Consider the following 23,779-nt stretch of genomic DNA (forward strand, 5'->3'; position numbering starts at 1 on the left):
GTGCGGGCAATGGGCATGCCGAGCGTGCTCCCTCTTAGAGGTTGAGGACGCGCAGCCATTTCGGATCGTTGGGATCGTTGAATATGGATGTTGTATTTCACGCGCGACCAGCCGCCGTACGATTAGCTGGGAGTCTTGGAGGGCATGAGTACTTCCCCCAGAGCTAGGCAGTCCCGAGCATTGCCCGAGCCCAGAGCTGCGTCGGCCTGCAGTGTGATATCATTAGATACCTCCTCACGGAAAAAACTCGTCCCCCGTCATTTAATTCCCCGTTGGCTCAGACGGCTCTCCTCGCCAGCGCGTAGCCGACAGCTGGCCACTCCGCCGCGCGGAATTGCGCAATGCCAGTGGAAGAGGGGCGCAAAGGGAAGCCCAACGAAAATACATGTAATGGATGAATGATGGGAGTTGAGTTGAAGGCATCCAGAAAGAAAATAGTAAAACTTTATCGAAAATCAGCCGCATTTTCTGTTGCATTGCCAACACGTAATTCGTTAAGTGCCCTTAAATTTTTGTGTTACACCAAAATAGAAAAAGTGATACTGATAAAAATGTATTGAATCGTAGATGATTGGCTCACTCTTGGAGGGGCGGTGCAGAACCCCCATCTCCATCATCACGTATCGTGTTGGTGTTGACTCGGGCTTCACGGGGCATGAACAGTGTGGAGTTGGTAGGTATGGTACACCTTCCCAAAAGCGGATTTTGGATCAGGAACCTCCTCGTCATTTAGCACCGGGCGAACACGCCTGAGTGAAGGAATTCCTATCGCGGGCCTAGGCTCAGCTACGCCCAAAAAACACACGCCTGCATCGATTTCTACCAGTAGGTGCTCAAAAGACCACAGGTCGTTGGTAGAGTAACAAATTAAATGGATCATTAATAAATCGTGGGACATGTTACGAATACTTATACGAAACATGTAGCCCATGGGTCTATTTTAATGCTGACGTTTCGGGGCTTTGTAAAAATTTTCCTCGCGCAGTACAGGCTGTTGTAATCAAGGAAGAAATAAAAGGGTATGCGAGGAAGAATGGCACATATTGCCATGATTGTCCGTGGGAGTAGGAAAGGCTTGCCTTCCCGAAATCACAAAATGATAGGACGTGATATATTTATTGTTCGTTTTCACTTTGTTTTTTCGTGAATGGGTGTACCCACATGCGTTCAATATGATAGCGAAGACCAAGAATTTCGCGACATGATTTGGCAAGCTTGAAACAGGTCGTGCTGGAAGACACACCTAGAGGTCCACGGGAAAGGTACCCTCCAATCGACAGAATAACGTTGACTGCGTTCAAAGAACTGCACCTGGTGTTCCCTCGGTGCGGTAAGGGGAAGTGATTGGAACAAAACGGCTACTCCTGTCGCTCTGGGGAGAGGACGCCGCTAGTGCGTGTGCAGATTTCAGACAAGGTCACATCAAATCGCGTAGAATGCGAAACGGCGCTTCGCTTGATTTCAAATCCATGCATCTTGTGAGGGAGCTTGGCAAAATCCACGCGCAAATCCGCTGAAAAAGGGGCGATTCAATCAAAATCCAAATCATTCGTGGAAAATGCGATTGAATCCAAATCCAAATCATACCTGGAATATGCGATTGAATCCAAATCCAAATCATTAGTGGAAAATGCGATTCAATCCAAATCCAAATCCTGCCCATATTTTTTTGCGCAAATCAAATCGCAAATCAAATCCGCCAGCCCTCCGGTGGATTTAAATCCGGATTTAAATCAAATCCGTGGATTCAAATCCGCAACACTGCTAGGGATGAACCTGGTTGCGCGGTTTTGAACGGCTTCGAGGTCGCGCACAAGGTAAGCAGTAGATGGATCCCATACGGCAGAGGCATACTCCAACTGAGGCCGGACTAGTGTGATGTAAGCCAGCTGTTTAATCTTAGGGGGAGCAGACGAGAGATGCCGTTTGAAATATCCTCGGGTGCGGCTGGCTTTGTTAACGATGGAGCTTACGTGGACGTTCTAAGAAAAATCGGTTTGCAAATTAACACCCTGGTACTTATATGATGTAGCGGACGAAATTGCAGAACCGTTAAGGGGGTACGAGTGATTGTATTTTGGTGTTTTCTTACAAAATGGGACGTGGCAACATTTAGGAATATTGAGTGACATTAACCACTTACTGCACCAGTGATCGATGAGGGTGAGGTCATCTCGAAGGATGAGATGGTCGTCGGGAGAGGAGATGCGGCGGTAAATGACACAGTCATCGACAAAGAGACATATGTTTGACTGTATGGACAAAGGTAGGTCATTAATGAACAGGAGAAACAGGAGAGGTCCTAACACGGTACCCTGCGGTACACCGGAAGAGACTGGGTGGACATCTGAAAGTACGTTATTGGCGAAGGCAGACTGCGAACGCGAACTCAGGAATGCAAAAATCCAAGTTAATGTCGTGGAGTCAATATTAAAGCTCCGCAGCTTGGTCATTAGTCGGCCATGAGGAACCCGGTCGCAGGCATGAGAGAAATCAAGGAATATGACGTCTGTCTGTAGTCTGTTGTCCAGATTAGTATGAATATCGTCAATGAACGAGGCGAGGGGGGTTTCGAAGGAAAAATGTTTGCGGAAGCCATGTTGATGAAATGAGGCCATTAGACTGGAGAAAGGACATTATGTTTGAATGTATTATATGTTCGAGAATTTTAGATGGCACACTCGTTAGTGATATTGGACGATAATTGTTACCGTCGTGCTTGTCAGCTTTCTTGTAGATAGGGATTACTTTACCCACCCGCCAGTCCTCTGGGACGACCGCAGAAGATAACGACTGAGATAACGATAGCAGTTAGATAGGAAGAAGAGATTATCCTAGTGCCCTTTAACATTTTACTGTTGACGCTGTCGAAACCACATGACGAAGAAATGCAGAGCGAATCGATTGGATACCGCTTTCAGATATGACGATCACGTTCATGGAGGCACAAGACAAATGAGGACACTTTGGTATGTGAGACGGATTTTCTGTTGAAAAGGTCTGCGCGAAAATACAGCAAAGCAATTTTGCGCACTGGTCAGGCGGGATAGTGCCCCTGCCTTCGTGAAGTAATATCTCATTAGTGTTAGCTCTGGCTGGATTTACAGAGGACCAAAAGTTTTGAGGGTTCTGAACAAGGAGCTTCGGAAGGATGCAAGAAAAGAACTAGCGTTTCGCATCTCTGACTGCGTGCTTGTACACTCTAAAAAATAAAACTCCTTTTTAGGTGTAATTGGGGTGTATTTGGGGTGTATCAATTGATTTACTCCCTTATTACACTCCCAAGAAAAGGAATACACCCTGCTTTTGGTCTGAAATGGGTGTAATATGTGTATGTCCCGCTCGGCAGGGTGTAATTTCGAGGATTGGTGTGAAAAAGGTGTAGTGGCCATCAAATTTCTAATGTTTCGCTACGACAGGTCTGGCAACAGTGTGCTGTTTACTCTGTGTTCTCCAGCTATGGCGGTTTGAGTTAGTTGCGGTAGTTATCGTGTTCTTTGGGGAGGTCGTTTGGTGAACTACAGTTCATTTGACCATCTGTGTCTAGTATGCACTGCAAGGATTATGGTTCCGGGTCTCGAACGTATGCAAGCAACAGATGCGCCGTGCCCATCGGATCGAGTAACTTGTCCGAGAGTCTCGCTGCAGCGTGCTGTTTGGTAAGTGCTGTCGGTGTATTTTGTCTTGTCTGGTTGTCTGGTTGATTGAGGTGCCTTTGAAGCCGGTATTTTGAGATTATGTTTGAACCTTAAGTGGAATGCACGGATTAGATCAGAGAACAGTAGGCGTCGCGTTGTAACGGTCACATGTGGCCGTTAGGCAAAGTCAAGGGGTATACGTAACAAACGAAGTTGGTGCAATTTGTGGTAGCAAGTAAAGCAGCTGGCAAGAGTCAACAACTCAAGAGGCAAGAGGTAGCGGGCAATGAAACCACAAGGCCACAATCCTCTGATTTCCGGTCAGATGTGCTGAGTCCGTGCGCGTCTTCTGAAGAAGGCCCTGGCAAGTTTGTGTGTTGGCGATGTCAGAATGGTGAAATTGGTAATACACTTGACCAGAAATGAGAGAGGTAGGACTCGGCACATGAAATATACCTTTCCAACAACACGGCGGAATTCCTAGTTTTCGCTCTTCTGAACAAGTCTTTTTTCTTATTCAGTGATGATTTGATGAACTTGTTGTATACCACGGGGCGCGGGATGAAATTATGATGGACATAAACGGCACGTATCTCTCGACAAGGCTGGACAACAGTGACTTATAGAAGAGCCAATTGTCTTCGACAGAGCGAGATGGCTGGCTTAAAAGAAATGGCTGAAGAGATGAAGAAAGAGTCTTCGTGCTGGTATGGTGTAGCGGCTAGCACATCTGCCCGGAGAACAGAAGACCCAGGTTAGATTCCTGGCGTCAGCACCTGTTTTCTCTGTGCTATCGAATTCGTAATTTCTGGGCGTCTGAGGCTTACGTGTCTGTGTCGCTTTAAGTGTGGTCAGCCTCGGTCATTTCTAGTTGTTTACGTCGTTTACAAATCACCCTTCCTCGTATCTCATTGTGCGAATGAGTCAGAAACATGTACGAGAGAATGAGAGTCGCGTACTCTAGCTCAACGGAAAGTCGTGCTGGTATGGTGTCGCGGCTAGCACATCTGCCCGGAGAACAAAAGACCCAGGTTCGATTCCTGGCGTCAGCACCTGTTTTCCCTAAGTTGTGGAATTCGTAATATCTGGGCGTTTGAGGCTTACGTGTCTGTGTCGTCCGTAAGTGTACTCAGCCTCGGTCATTTCTCGTTGTTTACGTCGTTTACAAATCACCCTTCCTCGTATCTCATTGTGCGAATGAGTCAGAAACATGTACGAGAGAATGAGAGTCGCGTACTCTAGCTCAACGGAAAGCCGTGCTGGTATGGCGTAGCGGCTAGCACATCTGCCCGGAGAACAGAAGACCCAGGTTAGATTCCTGGCGTCAGCACCTGTTTTCCCCGTGCTGTCGAATTCGTAATTTCTGGGCGTTTGAGGCTTACGTGTCTGTGTCGTCTTTAAGTGTGGTCAGCCTCGGTCATTTCTCGTTCTTTACGTCGTTTACAAATCACCCTTCCTCGTATCTGATTGAGAGAATGAGAGTAGCTTGGTTGGTTGTCCGTCCCCCTTTATACTTGAAGCACTCTAGCTCAACGGAAAGTCGTGCTGGTATGCTGTAGCGGCTAGCACGTCTGCACGGAAAACAGAAGACCCAGCTTCCATTCCTGGCGTCAGCACCTGTTTTCCCTGAGTTGTCGAATTCGTAATTTCTGGGCGTTTGAGGCTTACGTGTCTGTGTCGTCTCTAAGTGTGGTCAGCCTCGGTCATTTCTCGTTGTTCACGTCGTTTACAAATTCGCCCTTCTTCGTATCTGATTGAGGGAATGAGTCAGAAACATGTAAGAGAGAATGAGAGTAGCGTGGTTGGTTGTCCGTCCCCCTTTATACTTGAAGCACTCTAGCTCAACGGAAAGTCGTGCTGGTATGCTGTAGCGGCTAGCACGTCTGCACGGAAAACAGAAGACCCAGGTTCCATTCCTGGCGTCAGCACCTGTTTTCCCTGAGTTGTCGAATTCGTAATTTCTGGGCGTTTGAGGCTTACGTGTCTGTGTCGTCTTTAAGTGTGGTCAGCCTCGGTCATTTCTCGTTGTTTACGTCGTTTACAAATCGCCCTTCTTCGTATCTGATTGAGGGAATGAGCCAGAAACATGTAAGAGAAAATGAGAGTAGCGTGGTTGGTTGTCCGCCCCCCTTTATACTTGAGGTACCCTAGCTCATTGGAAAGTCGTGCTTGTGTGGTTTAGCGGCTAGCATATCTGACCGGAGATCAGAAGACCCAGGTTGGATTCCTCGCGTCAGCACCTGTTTTCCCTGTGCTTTGTCCTCCTCGCTTGTGTTTTCCCCTGCCCGGTTTCAGTTCGATCCGGCTGGCAGGATATGTGACAGGTAGCCGTCTGGGGAGCAGCATGTCAACTGCTCTTCCTAACACTGCCACCTTTTTTGTTTTGACTATGGGAATTGCACGTTTTGCGTTATAACCTCGCCCTTCGGCGCTCACTCAGTTCGAAATTTACCATGATTGAATACCCTTATGAGCTTTGTATGTAAACCACACAATGTGTCACCTGCACTGAGTAATTGCTGAGCACGCTATGTGCGCGCGGTTATACATTTATAGGGTAGGAGCCTGCACATTGACTTAAAAGGAGACACGTGAGTTAGCGCTCCCTCCATTGCCCTTAGCAAGACTGAGAGAACACTGATTCAAGTGTCGGTAAAGCGCGATTCTAGCGTCAGTAAAGCAACTCCCCCTCCCCGCCTTTGACAGGCTTGTTGACCCCCGAATAAGAAATCCTTCGACGATTATTCTATGAATGCCTCTTCACCGGTCCCCTTTCCCTTATCCGTTTTTCCGTTTCCGGTACTTCTGGAAGTAAAGAGTTGACAGTTAGCGCTCGTCCTGTGTGTACGGCTTGCGCCTCCACTTTGTCCCGTCCCAATAACAGTCATTACAGCGCTTGAAATTATTTGGATCTATGGAAGCCCAACGTAAAACTTCGTTCTCGACCTGTCTTGCTTGTACTCCTTCGCAGTGAAAATTTTTTACAAATTTCAGAAATTTCAACATTAGGTCGGTTTTAGCACCGAGCACGTGATATACCGAGGGCGCCTGGACATCCGGACAGCCCCCCTTAAAGCAACCCCAATATGTGGCTGTGATGAACCATGGCCCCATAGTGGGGTTCGCTGGTTTAAACAAATCCTACCGACGACAGGTGTAAACAAAAAAAGGCTTCTTATCGCTACAATAATAACTTATTATTATTATTATTATTATCAATGCTATACGAAAACAACAAATACTTCCGCAGTCATTGGGAGAAATACAGTTCGATCAAAGTACATTCAACATGAAATGGCGTTGTTAGGACTTGTATGAGGACGATGTCCAAGCAAGCGCAAGACACGGACCTGGGGCACATTCCTTGCCACTTCTTTGCGTCAGAAGTTTGTGTTTGCTCCGCCCACCATTTGCCACAGTTCATCTAACGACCCCATGCTGCAAGTGAAAAAAAAAAAAGAAGAGAAGAAAGAAATACCGTTGTCTTGTGGTAGCTCAGTCGCCGTCGCCAAGAGAGACGTTTCTTTTTTGGACATTCGACATACACAACGTTGGTACACCTCCAGGCATCAGGCATAGCCGTCACCCAAGCAACAGAGAAAGCTTGGATGTAGCATGGCACGAACATGGCTGACCATGGTGGCCTTGCTTGGCATGACGTTGGTCAACAAGCTCGTTCCTTAGTGCGGATCTGTTCCTTGGCCCTCCATTGGTCGGCCAACATCTTGCCGACCTCCTGTCAGCCACGTGGAATGGTTGGCCAAGAAGCTTGTTTCATTTGTTGGCTCGGTACTTTGGCCGACTGGCTGCCAACCATTGGTCAGCCAGCCTTTCGCCAACTGCACTAAAATCTACTGCATTTTATTATATTTATTGTTTTATAACACTTAGCTATTTCTAGCACTTGCATTTTGAATGCTACAAACAATTCATGGCTTTTAAAAGGCACTTTATTCAACTGGTACGGTGAGTGGCGCGGTTAAACGGGATTACTGAATGCGAGCATTGATCACAGTGTTGGTTGACAGCGAATGTCTTTCAGGAACACCAATGTCATATAGAAAGTATACAAATCTATTGCGTCGTTATTCTCAAATTACGTAACAGAGGTTCAAATATGCGTGAAATGCTTGTGGAAGAGAAATGTTTTATGAATGGCAACATTTTGAACAAACAACATTTGGCATTTTTGTAAATACTCACATGTAAACATTTGTAAACATAAAATAACATTTGGCATTCCGTTGAAGTACATTGTATTTGCACGAACACTAAAACATTAAAAGAATGCTAATGGCAAAAAAAAACAAAGATATTTCCTGTTTACCAAGGCAAACTTGTAATTCCTCATGCTAGCTTGCAAGTATAACTGCACAAGATTTGCTTGCAAAAAGCAGATGCTCACATTATGTCCCCATTGCATAAACAACTCCCAAAATGACTAGGTGCACCGCAAAATGGCTAGGTGAGAATGTAACCATATTACAAGAAATACATTACCCAGCGAGAGAGAAAAATACGCTACGCTATAAACGCTTTTTCCTACGGTAGGCAACTATAATATGAACACACAATGCTGACCACAAATATATATTGCTAACAGCATATACAAAGTAACATTCCTGGTTTACTATGATAACTCTCGTACTTCCCCCTGTGAGCTAGCAGACATGAGATGTACTTGCACAGGATTTGCTTGCACAAAAGAAAAAAATGTGCAGATTATGTCTTGATTACATATTCAGCATAGTAAAACTGCACTCACATTATGCAGCAAAATTATTATACCCACAAGCAAAATGACTAGGTGTGGCAAAGGCTACTTGTACGTATCTCACTCTCGAGGTAAAAGAAACCATTAACAGAAATATCACCCAGACTCAGAGAAGAGTACGAGTACGTCTGAGTGATATTTCTCTTGGTGTTTTGTTTCGTTTTGTTTCTTATACGTTCAAGGCCCTCACTTGAGGGCATTACAGAACGGAGTGAGTATTTACAAAATACATGTGTAAATAGTGGAAACGACACAGACAACACCCCGAAAAGAGAACACAACACACACAAAAAATTGCTGATGCAGAGATTAGCGAGCATTGTATTGTAAATTAGTTTGTTGACGATGGTCTGAAGAAAGATAGGAAATGAATGCCTGCTTGAAGTGTGTGATGGAAGTTTGTGAGACAATGGATTGGGGAAGCCAGTTCCACTCGCTTATGGTGCGGAGAGCAAAGGATGTATCATATATTAATGTTCGACAGAGAGGGCGATTTAGTTTGAAGCAATGGTCTAGTCGTGAAGTGATGTGTACTGCAGACGTCAGGAATTCAGGCTGTGATGGACAAAGTAAAATTAACTTGTACAACAAGCACAATCTCGCTATACCGCACGTCTGTCTGAAAGGCTAGGAGTATTAAGTTCAGATTTCATGCTTGATGTACATGCGTGATAATCATAGTTAGAGAGTATGAATCTGGATGCACGGTTCTGAACGGCTTCAATGGAATTAGTCAGATATTGTTGGCGCGGATCCCAAATGGACGAAGCGTACTCTAACTTTGAACGAACAATCGCTAGGCATGATAGCCGTTTTAGGTCGGATGGAGCATGTTTAAAATTACGACGTAAGTATCCAAGAGCTTCATTGGCAGTGGAAATGATGTGGTTTACATGACATGTCCATGAGAGGTCGGATGCGAAAGGAATTCAAAGATACTTGTAGGTAGGCGCCTGCGATAGTGGAATGTTATGTAACGTATAAGCAAAAGTGATGATGTCACGGTTACGGGAGAAATTCACTACTATGCATTTGCCTATGTTCAATGACATTTGACATGTAGCACACCATGCGCTTATTTTGTTAAGGTCGTTCTGCAATGCTACACTCTAAAAAATATAACTCCTTTTTGGGTGTAATTTGACGATACCCTAACTGACTCCCTTTTTGGTGTATATGCACACCCTCTAGCGAAACTACACCCCTCAGAAAGGGTGTTATCTGAACACCTCTTTTGGTGTCTAGCGGTACCCTAACTGACTCCCTTTTTGGTTGTTTGTCTACACCCCCAGGCAATACAACACCCTTCAGTAAGGGTGTTAAGCCGAGGACAACAGAAACACAAGGTTAAAATAAGAGGCATATTCTTTATTTGGATTACCTATACTACAGTGCATGCACTGCAATAAGAATTACATAGTCACCGCACCAATACAAAACATATAGGTGTCCACCAACATAGCGACGAAGATGAAGGTATTACGGTGAGGCCAAGAGAAGTCCTGCCTCTGTAGCAAAAAAAACAACAACTGTGAAATGCCCTCATCAAATTAAGGGCGAACGACAAATTACATTATAGTTACGCAGATGGATGAGGCTAGAGAAAAAATAAGACTACACAAACATAGCCCTCATCAACATGCAAGCAGCTCAAGATAGAAAGTAACGCAACGGTAAATGATGATGATGATTGAATTTTATTGGCGCAAAAGCAACTCAAGCTATAATACGCCAATACCATGGTAAAATTGTGACTAGTTAAAAATCAGATTATACTAAAAGAACGTAGAAATTAAGAAGCACACAATCATAGTGTAGTTAAAAGACCAATATCCCTACAAAAGCTGTAATCGGTAAAGGGTCAGCGAAGTGTCGGTAGCGAGACTTGAACCCATACCTCTCCGATTTCTGGTCAAGTGTACTACCAATTATACCATGCAGATATCGCCAACACACCAACTCGCCAGGACCTTGTTCAGAAGACACGCACAGCCATTGACTCAGCACGTCTGACCGGAAATCAGAGGGTTATGGCCTTGTGGTTTCATTGCCCGCTACCTCTTGCCTCTTGAGTCGTTGACTCTTGCCAGCTGCTTTACTTGCTACCACAAATTGCACCAAATTCGTTTGTTACGTATACGCCTTGACTTTGCCTAACGGTCACATGTGACCGTCACAACGCGACGCGAACTGTTCTCTGGGTCATTCCACGCCAAACGTCCCGAAGTCGTCGCTCGACCCCCTCAAATTTTGATGAAAAAAATTGTGTGAGCTCTTTATTATGTATATAGCATGGGCCAAGAATTCTAAAGTGCAATTATTAACCCTCTCGAGTTTTATAGCCCTCTCAAGTTCCGCTAAATGCCACAAACCTTATTTTACGTATGATTCTTTTCTGAAGCTTCCATGACACTCAGACGCGTTCTGTAAACTGTGAACTCCTTGCAAGGAACATGTTTATACAACCTAGGCATACAAACTCAGATTGCTTATAATTACGACAGTTTTTCTGAGACGCGAAGATGGCGAAAAAATGTGATAGTACTTTGGAGTGCTGAGCGTCTGTTTTTAGCCTGATCGTCATGAAAAAAAATTACGTGGTAGCCAATACATGTGTCAAGCTAAGTACGAAAAATTAACGTCGCAGCTATAACGATTTCAGAGTAAAGAAAACGTCAATTTTCCCAAAAATGCCTATATTCACCCCAAAAATTCGCGTTGTGGAGGCCGAGATAGAAAGTTTCCGACAGTGCAGACGGTAAGTACAACACTTCTTCTCAAACACATATAAAAATCTCGAGGGTTATATTCTTTAAACGCGGGAAATCGATTTTTACATTGCACACGGTGCGCGTGCTCACGGCGCCCGCGCTGTAACCCCTGCTTTCGCTGAAGAGAAGGAACACATTAACGCTGCGTTTTCTTCCATTTATATTGCACTTGAGAGCTCAAAGCGTGACCAATTACAACTTTACAACAAAACTACAAACTTGTTAAACATGCCGCAACACAGTATATACAAATTTTTCTTCAGACAGGGATACTTGAACTTGATATTGGTTCAAAGTTGTGGAATCCCCTCGTCCCGGGGATGGTTAAGACCTTTCCATATCTATCGGACAGCATTTCTCTTTCGACGGCAACATCTCTTTTTGCTACCCATATTGGGTGAATGTCCTTCATGTTTTCGCAAGCCCACGTGTAGAGATGGAAAGGCGTCAGGATCTGCTTTTCCAGGGGCCGCTGAAGACTGGCCTTCGTGACAAGCCTTTTCACAGTACCGCCGACGCCATCGCAGGGTACCTTACCATGGGAGGTTGCGAAAAAGTTCCATGTAGCATATTTTCCAAAGTCATCGATATGCGCACACAAGTTTGCGAAGTTTTTACTATTTTTGTACTGTGAGGCTGCACTGTCAGAGAAATGGTAAAAATGTTCTATGTGTGAGGTGTCCTGTGTGAGGAAAGATTCCAGAAAACGCCTTTGAAAAGGGTGCACTATCGCATTATCGTAATCTGTAGTGTCAGATATTACCCTTCTCACGAGACAGTCGGACGATTTTGAATATAGAATGAGGCGGACCAACATAGTAGTTCACGGCGCTGAGGACAGTCAAACAGAGTCATGGGCTCAGTCCGAGTCGCATGTCATCTCTTTCTGCAGAGAGAAGCTTTGAATAGATATTCAAGCTCATGAGATTGAACGTTCCCACCGCATAGGGAAGTATGCAGTTGATAGAGCTAGGCCGATAATAGTAAAGTTCGTCTCCTACAAAAAGAAAGAAGTTATGTCCTTGGGACACAATTTGCCGTTTTCGATTAGCGGCGATTATTCTCTTTCAGTTCGAACAGCTCGAAAGCATTTGCTATCATTTGCGAAATCTCGGGCGCTCCCGTTTCTACTTCTATTTGATAAATTACTGATCGATAATAAGGTAGTTTTACGATACCGGCACGGGGAGGGTTATCGCTCAACCTAGGTAGCTTGCACCATCTGCGATACCCCGATATAGCACCACACAAATCAGTTCTTCAAGTGATAAGACATTTCTACTTATCAATATAAATGCACGGAGTTTGTGCAATAAGCTTAGTGATTTTGAATGTTTACTTTTGTCTAATGAGCCTGATGTCGTTGTCATAACCGAAACCTGGTTGCACGATGCCATAACTGATTCTGAGATAGTGCTGGCTTCTTACAGGATTATAAGAAAGGACAGGGCTACCCGGGGCGGAGGCGTTGCAATCGTTATTAAAATAATTTAATTTTTCCTCGGTTACCCGACATTGAAGATACGGAGTCGGTCTGGCTGGAACTGAATTCATGCAGTCCCTCCTTCATAATAGGTGTGGTCTACATCCCGCCATCCCAAGATCAGGAAGCCGCTTATCGACTATCTGGGTATATCAGTCATCTCCCGAGTCACAAACCGATTATCCTTGCCGGTGATTTTAATGCACCAAATATTGATTGGACAAGTATGACACCTAATTCACACAGTTCCTATTTCTCTAGTGTCTTAGTCGACATGTCATTTAGTTGGAATCTCACCCAGATGGTCTTAGAACCGACTCGTTATCAAGGGGATTCCACCTCTATTCTCGACCTCGCCTTCCTTTGTGATAACAAAGTAGAGCAGGAAACTAGCTGTACGGTTAGCGAAGGTATTTCGGACCACAAGGCTGTTTTTTTCCACTTCAATCTCAGTTGCCATTTGGCGAGGTCAACAAAAGTAATAACGGTCTTATATTTCAGGAAAATCGAAGATGAGAGCGTATTAGATTATCTTGAGTTGAACTTTGATGACTTTGTCCTGTTCAGTGACAGGGCAGGAACAGATGTCAATTCTTTATGGCTTAGCTTTTCTAGAATTTTTGGCGGCTACATTGCTCGCTTTGTGCCTAAACGTAGGAAGACTACGCGATTAATAAATACCTGGATAACGCGATAAATATACTTCACCTTAAGAGAAGGATTAAGAGAGCTCGACTATCGCATAATGTAAGGCTGAAATCGAACCTACAGTGATTGGTGTCCGAGTTTCGAAACAAGTTGTGTGTTGCCAAATACAATTTCTTTATTGGTACTATGCACACGTTTTTAAAAGAAAACCCTTCCAAGTTTTGGAGGTTTATTTGTCCTAAACCTAGAGGGGACCGATAGCGTTGAACTGGACGGACGAGTGTTAACCGATCATAAATATATCGCCGGAACGTTTAATACATTTTTCTCTTCTGTGTTTACGGACGGCAATGGAGTATGTCCTAATTTTGTCAGCACGCCTAGTTTTGTCAGCACGCCGTTAACGGGAGTGCCGGACCTTGTATTTACAGAAGAAGGTATTTTTAATCTTCTACTCCAGGTTGATATTAAAAAGGCGATATGGCCTGACGACATACCAAATATATTCTTGCGTAGATATGCGGAATGGACAAGCAAATTTTTAGTTATTATCTTCAATAAGTCAAAGGAAGGCGGTCTTGTACCACATCAGTGGAAGATAGCAAAGGTGGTGCCATTACAGAAAACTGAAAATAAGTCAAATCCCAGTAATTATCGGCCGGTGTCACTGATATCCAACTGTTGTAAGATATTTGAACATATCTTAGATGGTCACATTTCCTCGTACTTAGATAGCGTGCACCTTTTTACGGATAGGCAACACGGTTTTCGCAAAAGATTATCAACGGTGACACAATTACTTGACTTTGTTAACAGTTTAGCGATAAGATTTAATAACAGAGGCCAAACCGATGTAATTTTTTTAGATTTTAGGAAGGCATTTGATAAGGTGTCACATCCCAAACTCATTATGAAACATCGAGGTGCTCTTAACAATACGAAAATTCTATCCTGGTTAGAAGACTACTTAAGTTCACGTCTTCAGTTTGTTACTTTCGGTCAGAATATGTCAGGTATGGCTTCAGTAGCGTCGGGGGTTCCACAAGGATCAGTATTAGGGCCCTTGTTGTTCGTTGTCTTTATGAATGATATCGTTCGCCACGTCCCTGTGAAGATCTCTGTGTTTGCTGATGATTGTGTCATATTCAGTGAAATAACATGTACAAAAGACCAGGAGAACCTGAATATTGCTCTGCGCGCAATACACGATTGGTGCAAGGCGTGGCAAATGTACCTGAATATTTCCAAATGTGCAGTTATGTCAATCACAAGGCAACAGTCACCTTTACGTTATGTTTATGAAATTGAAGTTCATCCAGTTACTTACGTCCATGAATATGTGTATATCGGTCTCACAATTTCTAGTGACTTACGGTGGGATAGACACATTGACAGGGTCACCTGGAAGGCTTTCACAAAGTTATGGGTTTTAAAAAGGAATTTAAAGCACGCGTTAACAGACTTGAAAGTGTACAGAAAAAGGCCCTTCGTTTTATTTTTAATTGCTTCCGCAGATACGGTTCTATAAGCCCTCTATATGAGCGAGCAGCGTTAGTAACATTGTCCGAAAGCCGAAAAATTAGCAGATTAAAATTATTTTTCGACCTCATAAAGGGAAAGCCTTATGCAATCCAATCGTCGATATATTGAAATGTTCTTAATTGACTTGCTTGTGACTCTTGTTTTCGGTACTTGATTACTTTGTGTATATTGTGCGCTCCAGCATCCTTTGAATACTTTGTATATGGGCTTCTTGTGTACTGTTGATTGCCCACACCTGCTTTGGCCACCAAGAGGTGGCTGGCAGTATTTCTAAATAAAATAAAAAAATAAAAAATTAATCCACGTGGCTATGTGTGGGCTACGTGACTTTTTTGTATTTTGGGACAATTCCCATGTCTACGGGTATTGCACATGTTTTTCATTATTAATGTGGATTTCTGCACCATAATGGGATACTGTGGGACTGTCAATCTGGATTATAGTATTGTGGGACTATTCCCATGTCTACGAGTTTTACCCATGGTTTTCATTACAAACGCGGTCTCTGCGCTTTAATGAGTACTCCGGGACTGCCAAACTGGATTATGATATTGTGGGACTATTTCCATGCGTGCGGGTATTACCCATGCTTTTCATTAAATATGCTGGTTTTGCCCTGTATTGGGATTCAGTGATCCACATAGACAGTCCCACAGTATCCCTTACAGTGCAGAAACCCGTATTTTGAATGAAAAGCATGGGTAAGACCAGTAGACGTGGAAATACTCCCACACTATCGTAATCCAGATTGAGAGACCCGCAGTATCTCATTAGAGCGCAAAAATCCGCGTTTTTAATGAAAAGCACGGGGAATACCCGTTGTCATGCTTATAGTTCCAGGATATCGTAATCAAGATCGACGGTCCCACAGTACAGCAACCTGAGTATTTAATGAAAAGCATGGGTAATGCCCGCACACATGGGAATAGTCCCACAATATCGTAGTCCAGATACACGGTCCCACAGTATCACATTATGGTACAGAAACCCATGTTTTTGATGAAAAGCATGGGTAATACCCATTGACATGGGAATAGTACCACACTATTGTAATCCAGATTGACAGACCCGCAGTATCCCATCAGACTGCAAAAACCCACGTTTTTAATGAAAAGCACGGGGACTACCCGTAGACATGCTTATAGCCCCAGGATATAGTAATCAAGATCGACAGTCCCACAGTACACCGTTAAAGTGCAGAAACCCGCATATTTAATGAAAAGCATGGGTAATACACGCACACATGGGAATAGTCCCACAATAACGTAGTCCAGATACACAGTCCCAGAGTATCCCATTAGAGTACCGAAACCCGCGTTTTTAATTAGAAGCATGGGTAATACCCATCGACATGAGAATAGTACCACAATATCGTAATTGCGATTGACAGTCCCACAGTATCCCATTACTGTGCGGAAACCCGCATGTTTAATGAAAAGCATGCGGAAAACTCGTAGACGCTCTTATAGACACAGGATATCGTAATCAAGATCAACAGTACCACAGTATCCCATTACAGTGCAATTACAATGTAGAAACCCGCGTTTTTAATAAAATCATGGGTAATACTCGTAGACATGGGAATAGTCCCACAATATCGCAACCCAGATTGACAGTCCCAGAGTATCCCATTACAGTGCAGAAACCCCTGTTTTAATTAGAAGCATGGGTAATACCCGTAGACAGCGGCATAGTCCCACTATGTCGTAATCCAGATAGAGAGCCCCACAGTATTCCATTAGAGTGCAGCAACCCACGTTTTTAATGAGAAGCATGGGTAATACCCATTGACATGAGAATGGTACCATAATATCGTAATTGCGATTGGCAGTCCCACAGTATATCATTACTGTGCAGAAACCGGCATGTTTAATTAAAAGCATGCGGAATACCCGCACACATGGAAATAGTCCCACAATATCATAATCCAGATTGGCATTCCCGGAGCGCCCATTAAAGCGCAGAGACCCGCGTTTGTAATGAAAACCATGGATAAAACTCGTAGACATGGGAATAGTCCCACAATACCATAATCCAGATTGACAGTCCCACGGTATCCCATTATAGTGCAGAAACCCACATTAAGAATGAAAAACATGTGCGATACCCGTAGACATGGGAATTGTCCCCAAATAAAAAAAGTCACGTAGCCCACACATAGTCACGTGGATTAAATTTCATGAGAAATGGATTAAATTATGTGAAATGGGGATTAAAATTAATGAAAGCATGATTAATTCGGATGGCAAAAGGATTAGATGTCATGGTATAGGGATTAAAATGTACGACAAGAGGATTAATAACGGCAAAAAAAGCTGTAGACGTGGCCCATGGTATGTAACGCAACTGCAGAAATATAGGTAATTGTGGGAGGCAAATCTTGATTTTTATTTGCAGAACAAGATGAGTACGCGTTTGAGCAGAGATATTGGTCCGTGCAGAGAACTTGCAACCTTGATCGCTTGCCAATAGTCAAACCATGATCAACCTCCTCCCTGAAATATACAGTACAGAATGGTAAGAATCAATTTCGTAATGCGACTCTGTGATGTGAGCTGTAGGAAAAAATATGTTTCTATGTTTTCTATGACCGCAACCAGCAAATGCATATTCTCTGTCAATCTAACCACAAAACAGAAGTGTGCTAAAAATCGCTAACGTACGAAGCTAAAATGCTGAAACTCAAAGAAGAGCGACGCTGCTTCGAATACACAAGAGAAAGTCATTCAGCAAAGTTTTGCAACAGCAGAATTAAATGTAAAAGATGTAAAGGCGGACACGCTACAAACATGTGCCGGAACAGGAGAACACAATCATCATTGGTGTCAGCGGACGAGTTGGAACGTCAGTCAAGAAACAGTAGACCGCCGAACACGGACCACGGATGCACAGAAGAGGGAGCAGAAGAGCGTTCGACAGAGCATGCATATCATGCATCCGAAAGACGGGATGCAAGAAAAAGAAAAGGTGAACTTTCAAGACGCGTGTTGCTTCAAACCGTTACAGCGATAATAGAGGGAAGGCAAGGCACGCAACCAGCAAGGATACTACTGGACACTTTAAGCCAAAGGTCATTCATTACAAAGTCATTGTCCAAGGCACTAAGATGTCCAATATTGGGAACGGAGAATCTGTTCATCGGATCTTTTGGAGGAGCAGTTTCAGAGAAAGAGATGCGAGTCGAATCTTCAAACGGTCGATATGCAGTGAGACTTGCATGGAAGCACGAGGTCATTTTGGAGGATAATTATTACTTGGCCCACAAACGCCTATTGCAGCTAACAAAGAGGCTACAGAAGGACACAACCCTATTGGAAAGGTATGACAAAGCCATCAGGGAATATTTGTCGTCGGGTGTAGCAGAGAAGGTCAAGGCCGGTCCAAGTAACGGTGAATTCGTATACTACATGCCACACCCAGGCTGTCATTCGGGAAGACAGAACAACCACCAAGATGAGGATCGTTTTCGACGCTTCACCAGCTGAGACACCCAGGACATCTGTAAACGACTGTCTGGATGCAGGGCCGAACCTTAACCCCGATATAGTCCCGGTTCTTCTCAACTTCAGAACACACAAAGTAACACTTGTTGCAGACGTGAAAGAGGCGTTCCTGCGGATGCTCATACAAGAAGACAGAGGTGCACTTCGTATGCTGTGGTGGGAGCACATACCATATACTACGGAAAATAACAAATTGGAGACATGGAGGATGACAAGGGTAACCTTTGGAATTGCTTCGAGCACGTTTCTACTAGCAGCGACGATAAAAGCACACTTGCAGTCCGTGAAGGATAAGTTTCCGGACACTGTGCGGATGTTGGAAAAATCTGTTTACGTCGACGACGTGATCATCGGAGGAAGCAGTGATGAGGATGCAAGAAATGTTTATTTAGAAGCAAGAGAGATATTTAGTACAGCTGACATGGAATTAAGGAAATGGACGTCAAGCTCCAAGGATCTGATGCAGCTATTTGCAAGTGACTTCGAGGGAGAAGAACCTAACAGACAAGTACGCGAAAAAGGGCAAATCAAGGTACTTGGACTTAACTGGAATGTCGAAAAAGATGAGATCGATATATCTGCAGAGAATAGCGTGAAAGACATGAACGAAGAGTCACTGTGGACCAAACGTATGGTGCTACAACGTGTCGCAAGGATATATGATCCATTGGGGATGTTAGCACCCGTAATTGTTGCAGCAAAGATATTACTGCATGGTCTGTGGAAAAAGATCTCATGGGACGATCACCCGCAGAAGAATCAACAAGAGCGATGACTTGAATGGTTTACAGACGTAGAAAAGCTGTAAAAGCACGATGTCTAGATGGTATGACGACGAAATCACAGCAAGGTCTTACGTACTGAACTGCACATATTTTCGAACGCGAGCCCAGCAGCATACGAATGCGCAGCGTACATGGTTACACATTACGACGATTTAAGTTGTAAAAAGCAATTACTCATGGCCAGATCACGAGTTGCACCTCTGAAGCCGTTATCATTAGCAAGGCTCGAATGGCTAGGAGCAACTCTTACAGCGAAGCTGCTGGACTATTTAAAAGGACTATCGCATCCGGGAACGTATGTATGATACCGATAGGGTAATGTTCGTCACCGCTCCAGAGTAAATTTTGCCAAATTTCCCTTCCGAAAACATCTTACATATTACATAAACACGTTTTAAAGGTTCGCATTCCATCTGCAGCCAACACGATGATGACGTAAGCCAGGCACACGAATAGGACCGCAGCGCAGGCGATTGTCTCCGAGGCCGTCTGCTTGGTGTTCGTATCGCACTATACTAAGTGAAAAGTCCTCGGTAAATAAGGCTGACTTTCGCTTACCAGTGTGAGTGCAGACGTAACCATGTTGCGTGAAACACGGCGTTACGCTGCTGGCTGTACGAACACATTCGACGCTAACCAGAAACAACATTCCGCGAGCCGATCACAGAGAAGACGCCGTCCCCTAGCATCCCGCTTCGCCCGCCCGCCTGTCGGTCGCCAAGGCTACCAAGGTCCCTCCGGCCGCTCCGTGATTGGTCTCATCTGCGTCAAAGGGTGCGCAGTGATTGGCCTCGTCCGTGTGACTTTTCCAGAGAGGGAATCCCGGAGTCTCGGAGAGCAATGAGTCGTCTGCTCTTGCCAAGTTTGATATCAAACAGCACACGAACAACGCTACCAATTCGCGTCAGGTTTTCGGCGTTATTATCAGTGATGAACGCGGAGTAAAACGGCACTACAGTTTCGGAATCGACCGGGACGGATGCGATAGTCCCTTTAAAACAGCACTTTCAAAGTAAGTTGAATGAAGTTTACTGTTGGACAGACTCTACAATTGCATTGCAATAAATATCTTCCGAGACCTCCGCAGAGGTGTTCGTATCAAACAGGGTGCGAGAAATTTGAAAAGTGACTGCGAAGCATGCATGGAAACATGTAAGATCACAAGACAATCCGGGTGATTTGTTGACTCGAGGAGTAAAGTCAAAAACGCTGTTGTCGACGAAATTATGGTGGGAAGGGCCTCAATGGCTAGAAGACGAGGCTCATTGGCCAAGTCAAGCGAACGAAAAGAAAGATTTGCGGGATGAAGGTGTGGAAGGTACATACACTAAATCAACCGTGCAAGCCGTCCAACTTTCGGCAGACATGAATCATGATGAGACACAAGACATATTTGACATTAATCGTTTCAGCGATTACGAAAAGCTGCTAAGAGTAACAGCACAATCATTTCGTTTCATTAAGCGCATATCAAAAGAAAGAATATCGGGCACATTAAGCGCAGAGGAACTGGAAGAAGCAGAAAAGTACTGGATAAAGCGAGAACAGAAGAAGTTGTTTGAAGGAAGTGGCACCGCAGACAGTCCGTTGTATCGAAGTATCCGACATTTCAAAGATGAAGAAGGAATCTGGCGATTGGACGGCAGAATGCACGCTAGCGACATGTCCTACGAAGAGCTCCTACGAAAGCTCCTACGAAGAGCTACGAAAACCAGCTCCCGTGGCTCAGTGGTTAGCGTGCTGGCCATGTCACGTCGAGACTGGGAGGTACCCGGGTTCGAATCCCGGTACCGGCTGTGCTGTCTGGGGTTTTTCCTGGGTTTTCCTCAGACGCTTTCAGACATATGTCGGCACAGTTCCCTTAGAGGTCGGCCCAGGACGCACATTCCCCCAGGGCGTCAGTCGTGACGTTGCCCACATACGTGAGGCCGACAACGGCAAGCCCTATCACCACCCACCACCACCATCCTACGAAGAGCAGCATCCAATAATTCTTCCCGAAAATGGATATTTCACAGAGTTACTAATACGTCGTATACACGAGAAGATGTATCACGCGGGCGTCAGGGACACTTTGATACGCTTACGTTCAAGGTTTTGGGTAATCCAAGGGAGACGCAGACAAAGAAAATACTTCGAAGATGCGTAACGTGTGAAAGGTACAACTCATGGTCCATAAAACCGGAAAGTGCACCACTTCCTCAGGACCTGACTACTCAGCAGCTTCCATTCAGAACAATAGGAGTGGACTTCGCAGGCCCGTTTTATGCAAGAGCCCACGAAATAGAAGAATCGACCAAGAGGTACTACATTGTACTATTTACTTGTGCCACCACAAGGGCTGTACATCTGGAAATGGTGGATAGCACGTCAGCAAACAGCTTTCTGCAGGCGTTTAGACGATTCATCGCACGCCGAGGATTCTGTACCACTATCTACAGTGATAACGCTAGGTCCTTCAAAAGAGCCAACAAGGACATTAACTTGATGATACGCGACCCCACGGTTCGGAAATTCACAACAACAAACCGAATACGATGGAGATATATCGTCGAAAGAGCACTTTGGTGGGGAGGGTTCTATGAAAGGCTGGTAAGACGCATTAAAGCTGCTCTACGAAAAGCCGTTGGAAAAACTGTAGACTAAAGAAGAGCTTCAGACCATACTCGTGGAAATTGAAGGTATTCTAAACGATCGACCACTCACGTACGTGTACACAGACGCGGCAAGCCCTCTTCCTCTCACACCAGCAGGCCTCGTTGGTGAGCGACCCACCATGCCTTCCACCCAAGCAAACAGTGACGTCTTTAATGAAGACCTAATAGCAGCCTGGAATCTCAGGCAGCAAGCCACAAGGCTATGGTGGAAAAAATGGAGAAAAGAATACTTGAAAGAGCTAAGAGGCGCTTTCACGAAGAAAGGTCAGCGAAAGCCCAGCGTGCAGGTGGGTGACGTAGTCCTAGTGGAAGACAAAGGGCCACGTATGCTATGGATAATGTGCCGGATAGAAAAAGTTTTCTATGGCAAACACGGCATTGTAAGAACATGTCAATTGAGGATGGAAAATAGAAACGTCATACGTCGTCCGGTTCAACAGATTTATCCGCTAGAAGGGTGCACCTAAGTCCCGGGCGGGAAGATGTTGTAACCTGAAAACGATGAAGAGGAGGAGTGATCTGAGACCACGCCCCCCTCGCTCAGTGTGTTCACGCGAATAAATTATTCTTGTCTCTACGTCTCCTTGTTCATCAACAGGGCTATTGGTTGTCACATCGAGGAGCCGTGTACTCCAAAACAGTGCATAAAACCAGACAAAATATGCAAGCGTGTCTTTGTGTGTTAAAAGGGGGAAGTACAGTTATATGTGGAAGGAGCCGCAATGTCCATAAGAAATAAGACCAAGATTACGAGCGCTCATCGCTTTAGTTCAATCGGCCAGTCCCCGATCAACTCCCCTAAGTCTAATGGACTGCGTGAACTGACGTACCACTGCCAAGGTAGCTTTAGTCCACAAATTTTGCTGAAACATTGGGAACTGCCTGTTTATTTAACGCTGTGTAGTCCAACAAAACATTACTCTCATGGCGGTGATTGGGGTGTTTCATTGCGACAGTTCGTACTCTACCCATAAACAAATAACCTGTGCGTGTGTGTCTCCCGTCGCTGTGCCTACTATGGTTTGCATTATTACTCGCTAGCCGAATCTGTGAAAGGCTGATGGAATACTGTGCCATGCCGAGGTTTGCAACTCTGTCTCTTCGAGTGGGCGTATTTTCATCCATTCTCGTAGAGCTCCCAATATAAACTTTGCAGTACCTCGGGGTCGGGGCACAATACATATAGACTGCGGTGACTTACAATACAATTGCGGTCATTCATCTTCGCCATGGTTGCAGGATAGGAGCGGCAGCGGACATTCTCTGATGCGGTAGCCATGTTATGGCATCAATCGCATGTGCACCAGAAATCATGACGTGTAACAACTGCCGTTTAGTTGTAGCATATCTGTTTTAGCGCAATTGCAAAAAAGTGCCAATCAAGTGCCTAACGCGCTCCGCTTCCCCTTTCCTCCACCACAGAATATATAAAAGGGAAAGATGGAAACACCGCAGCAACACCTTAGAAACAACTGATGTAGAGTTTGCTTAGATAACTAGTTTCACAGTTTTCTCCCCACTCTATGCAGTCCGTTGCGTCAGGACAGTCTGCTGATCTGGTTGGTATTCTCAATTTTGTTATTCGGGGCTGCAAATGTGTGTGCTACTGGGTCTGTCATGCAGTGCAGTCCTGGCTCCGTTCATGCAGTTAACGTTCAATTACTGAAAAATTGCTGCAGACAGCGTGGATTTCTTGGGATAGAGGAGTCTGGTATGCGCCCGACCAAAGCAAAATTCACTCGATTCTACACGCTCCTGAGGTTCGGAACAAGAAGGAGCTGCAATCATTCTTTGGGGTGGTCAGTTTTGACGACACCATTTTGCCAGGAAGAGCCTCCATAGCAGAACAACTGTACTGTTTAGTGAACAAGAATGCAATTTGGACATGAGGTTTCCAACGGCGGCACGCATGGACTGCCCTTAGGGAACTGTTGTCATCGTCTCAAGAGGTGGTACAGCTTGATAGGAAAGTTTACGT

General features: G+C 44.7%; 2 protein-coding genes across 2 annotated transcripts in view; one reads left to right on the forward strand and one right to left on the reverse strand.

The window, feature by feature from the left end:
• Positions 1–17,258: 17,258 nt before the first annotated feature.
• LOC135378525 (sulfhydryl oxidase 2-like) overlaps positions 17,259–23,779 on the reverse strand; it is a 78,509-nt gene continuing 71,988 nt past the window's right edge. The window contains exon 12 of the mRNA XM_064611578.1: positions 17,259–17,351. The gene's annotated coding sequence lies outside the window, so the exon portion shown is untranslated. The remainder of the gene's footprint in view (positions 17,352–23,779) is intronic.
• Positions 18,310–19,134, forward strand: LOC135381053 (uncharacterized). The gene has a single exon (XM_064612528.1). The coding sequence runs from the start codon at positions 18,310–18,312 to the stop codon at positions 19,132–19,134; it is 825 nt and encodes a 274-aa protein (XP_064468598.1).

Source organism: Ornithodoros turicata, chromosome 1 (assembly GCF_037126465.1).
Source record: "Ornithodoros turicata isolate Travis chromosome 1, ASM3712646v1, whole genome shotgun sequence".
Classification (NCBI taxonomy): Eukaryota; Metazoa; Arthropoda; class Arachnida; order Ixodida; family Argasidae; genus Ornithodoros; species Ornithodoros turicata.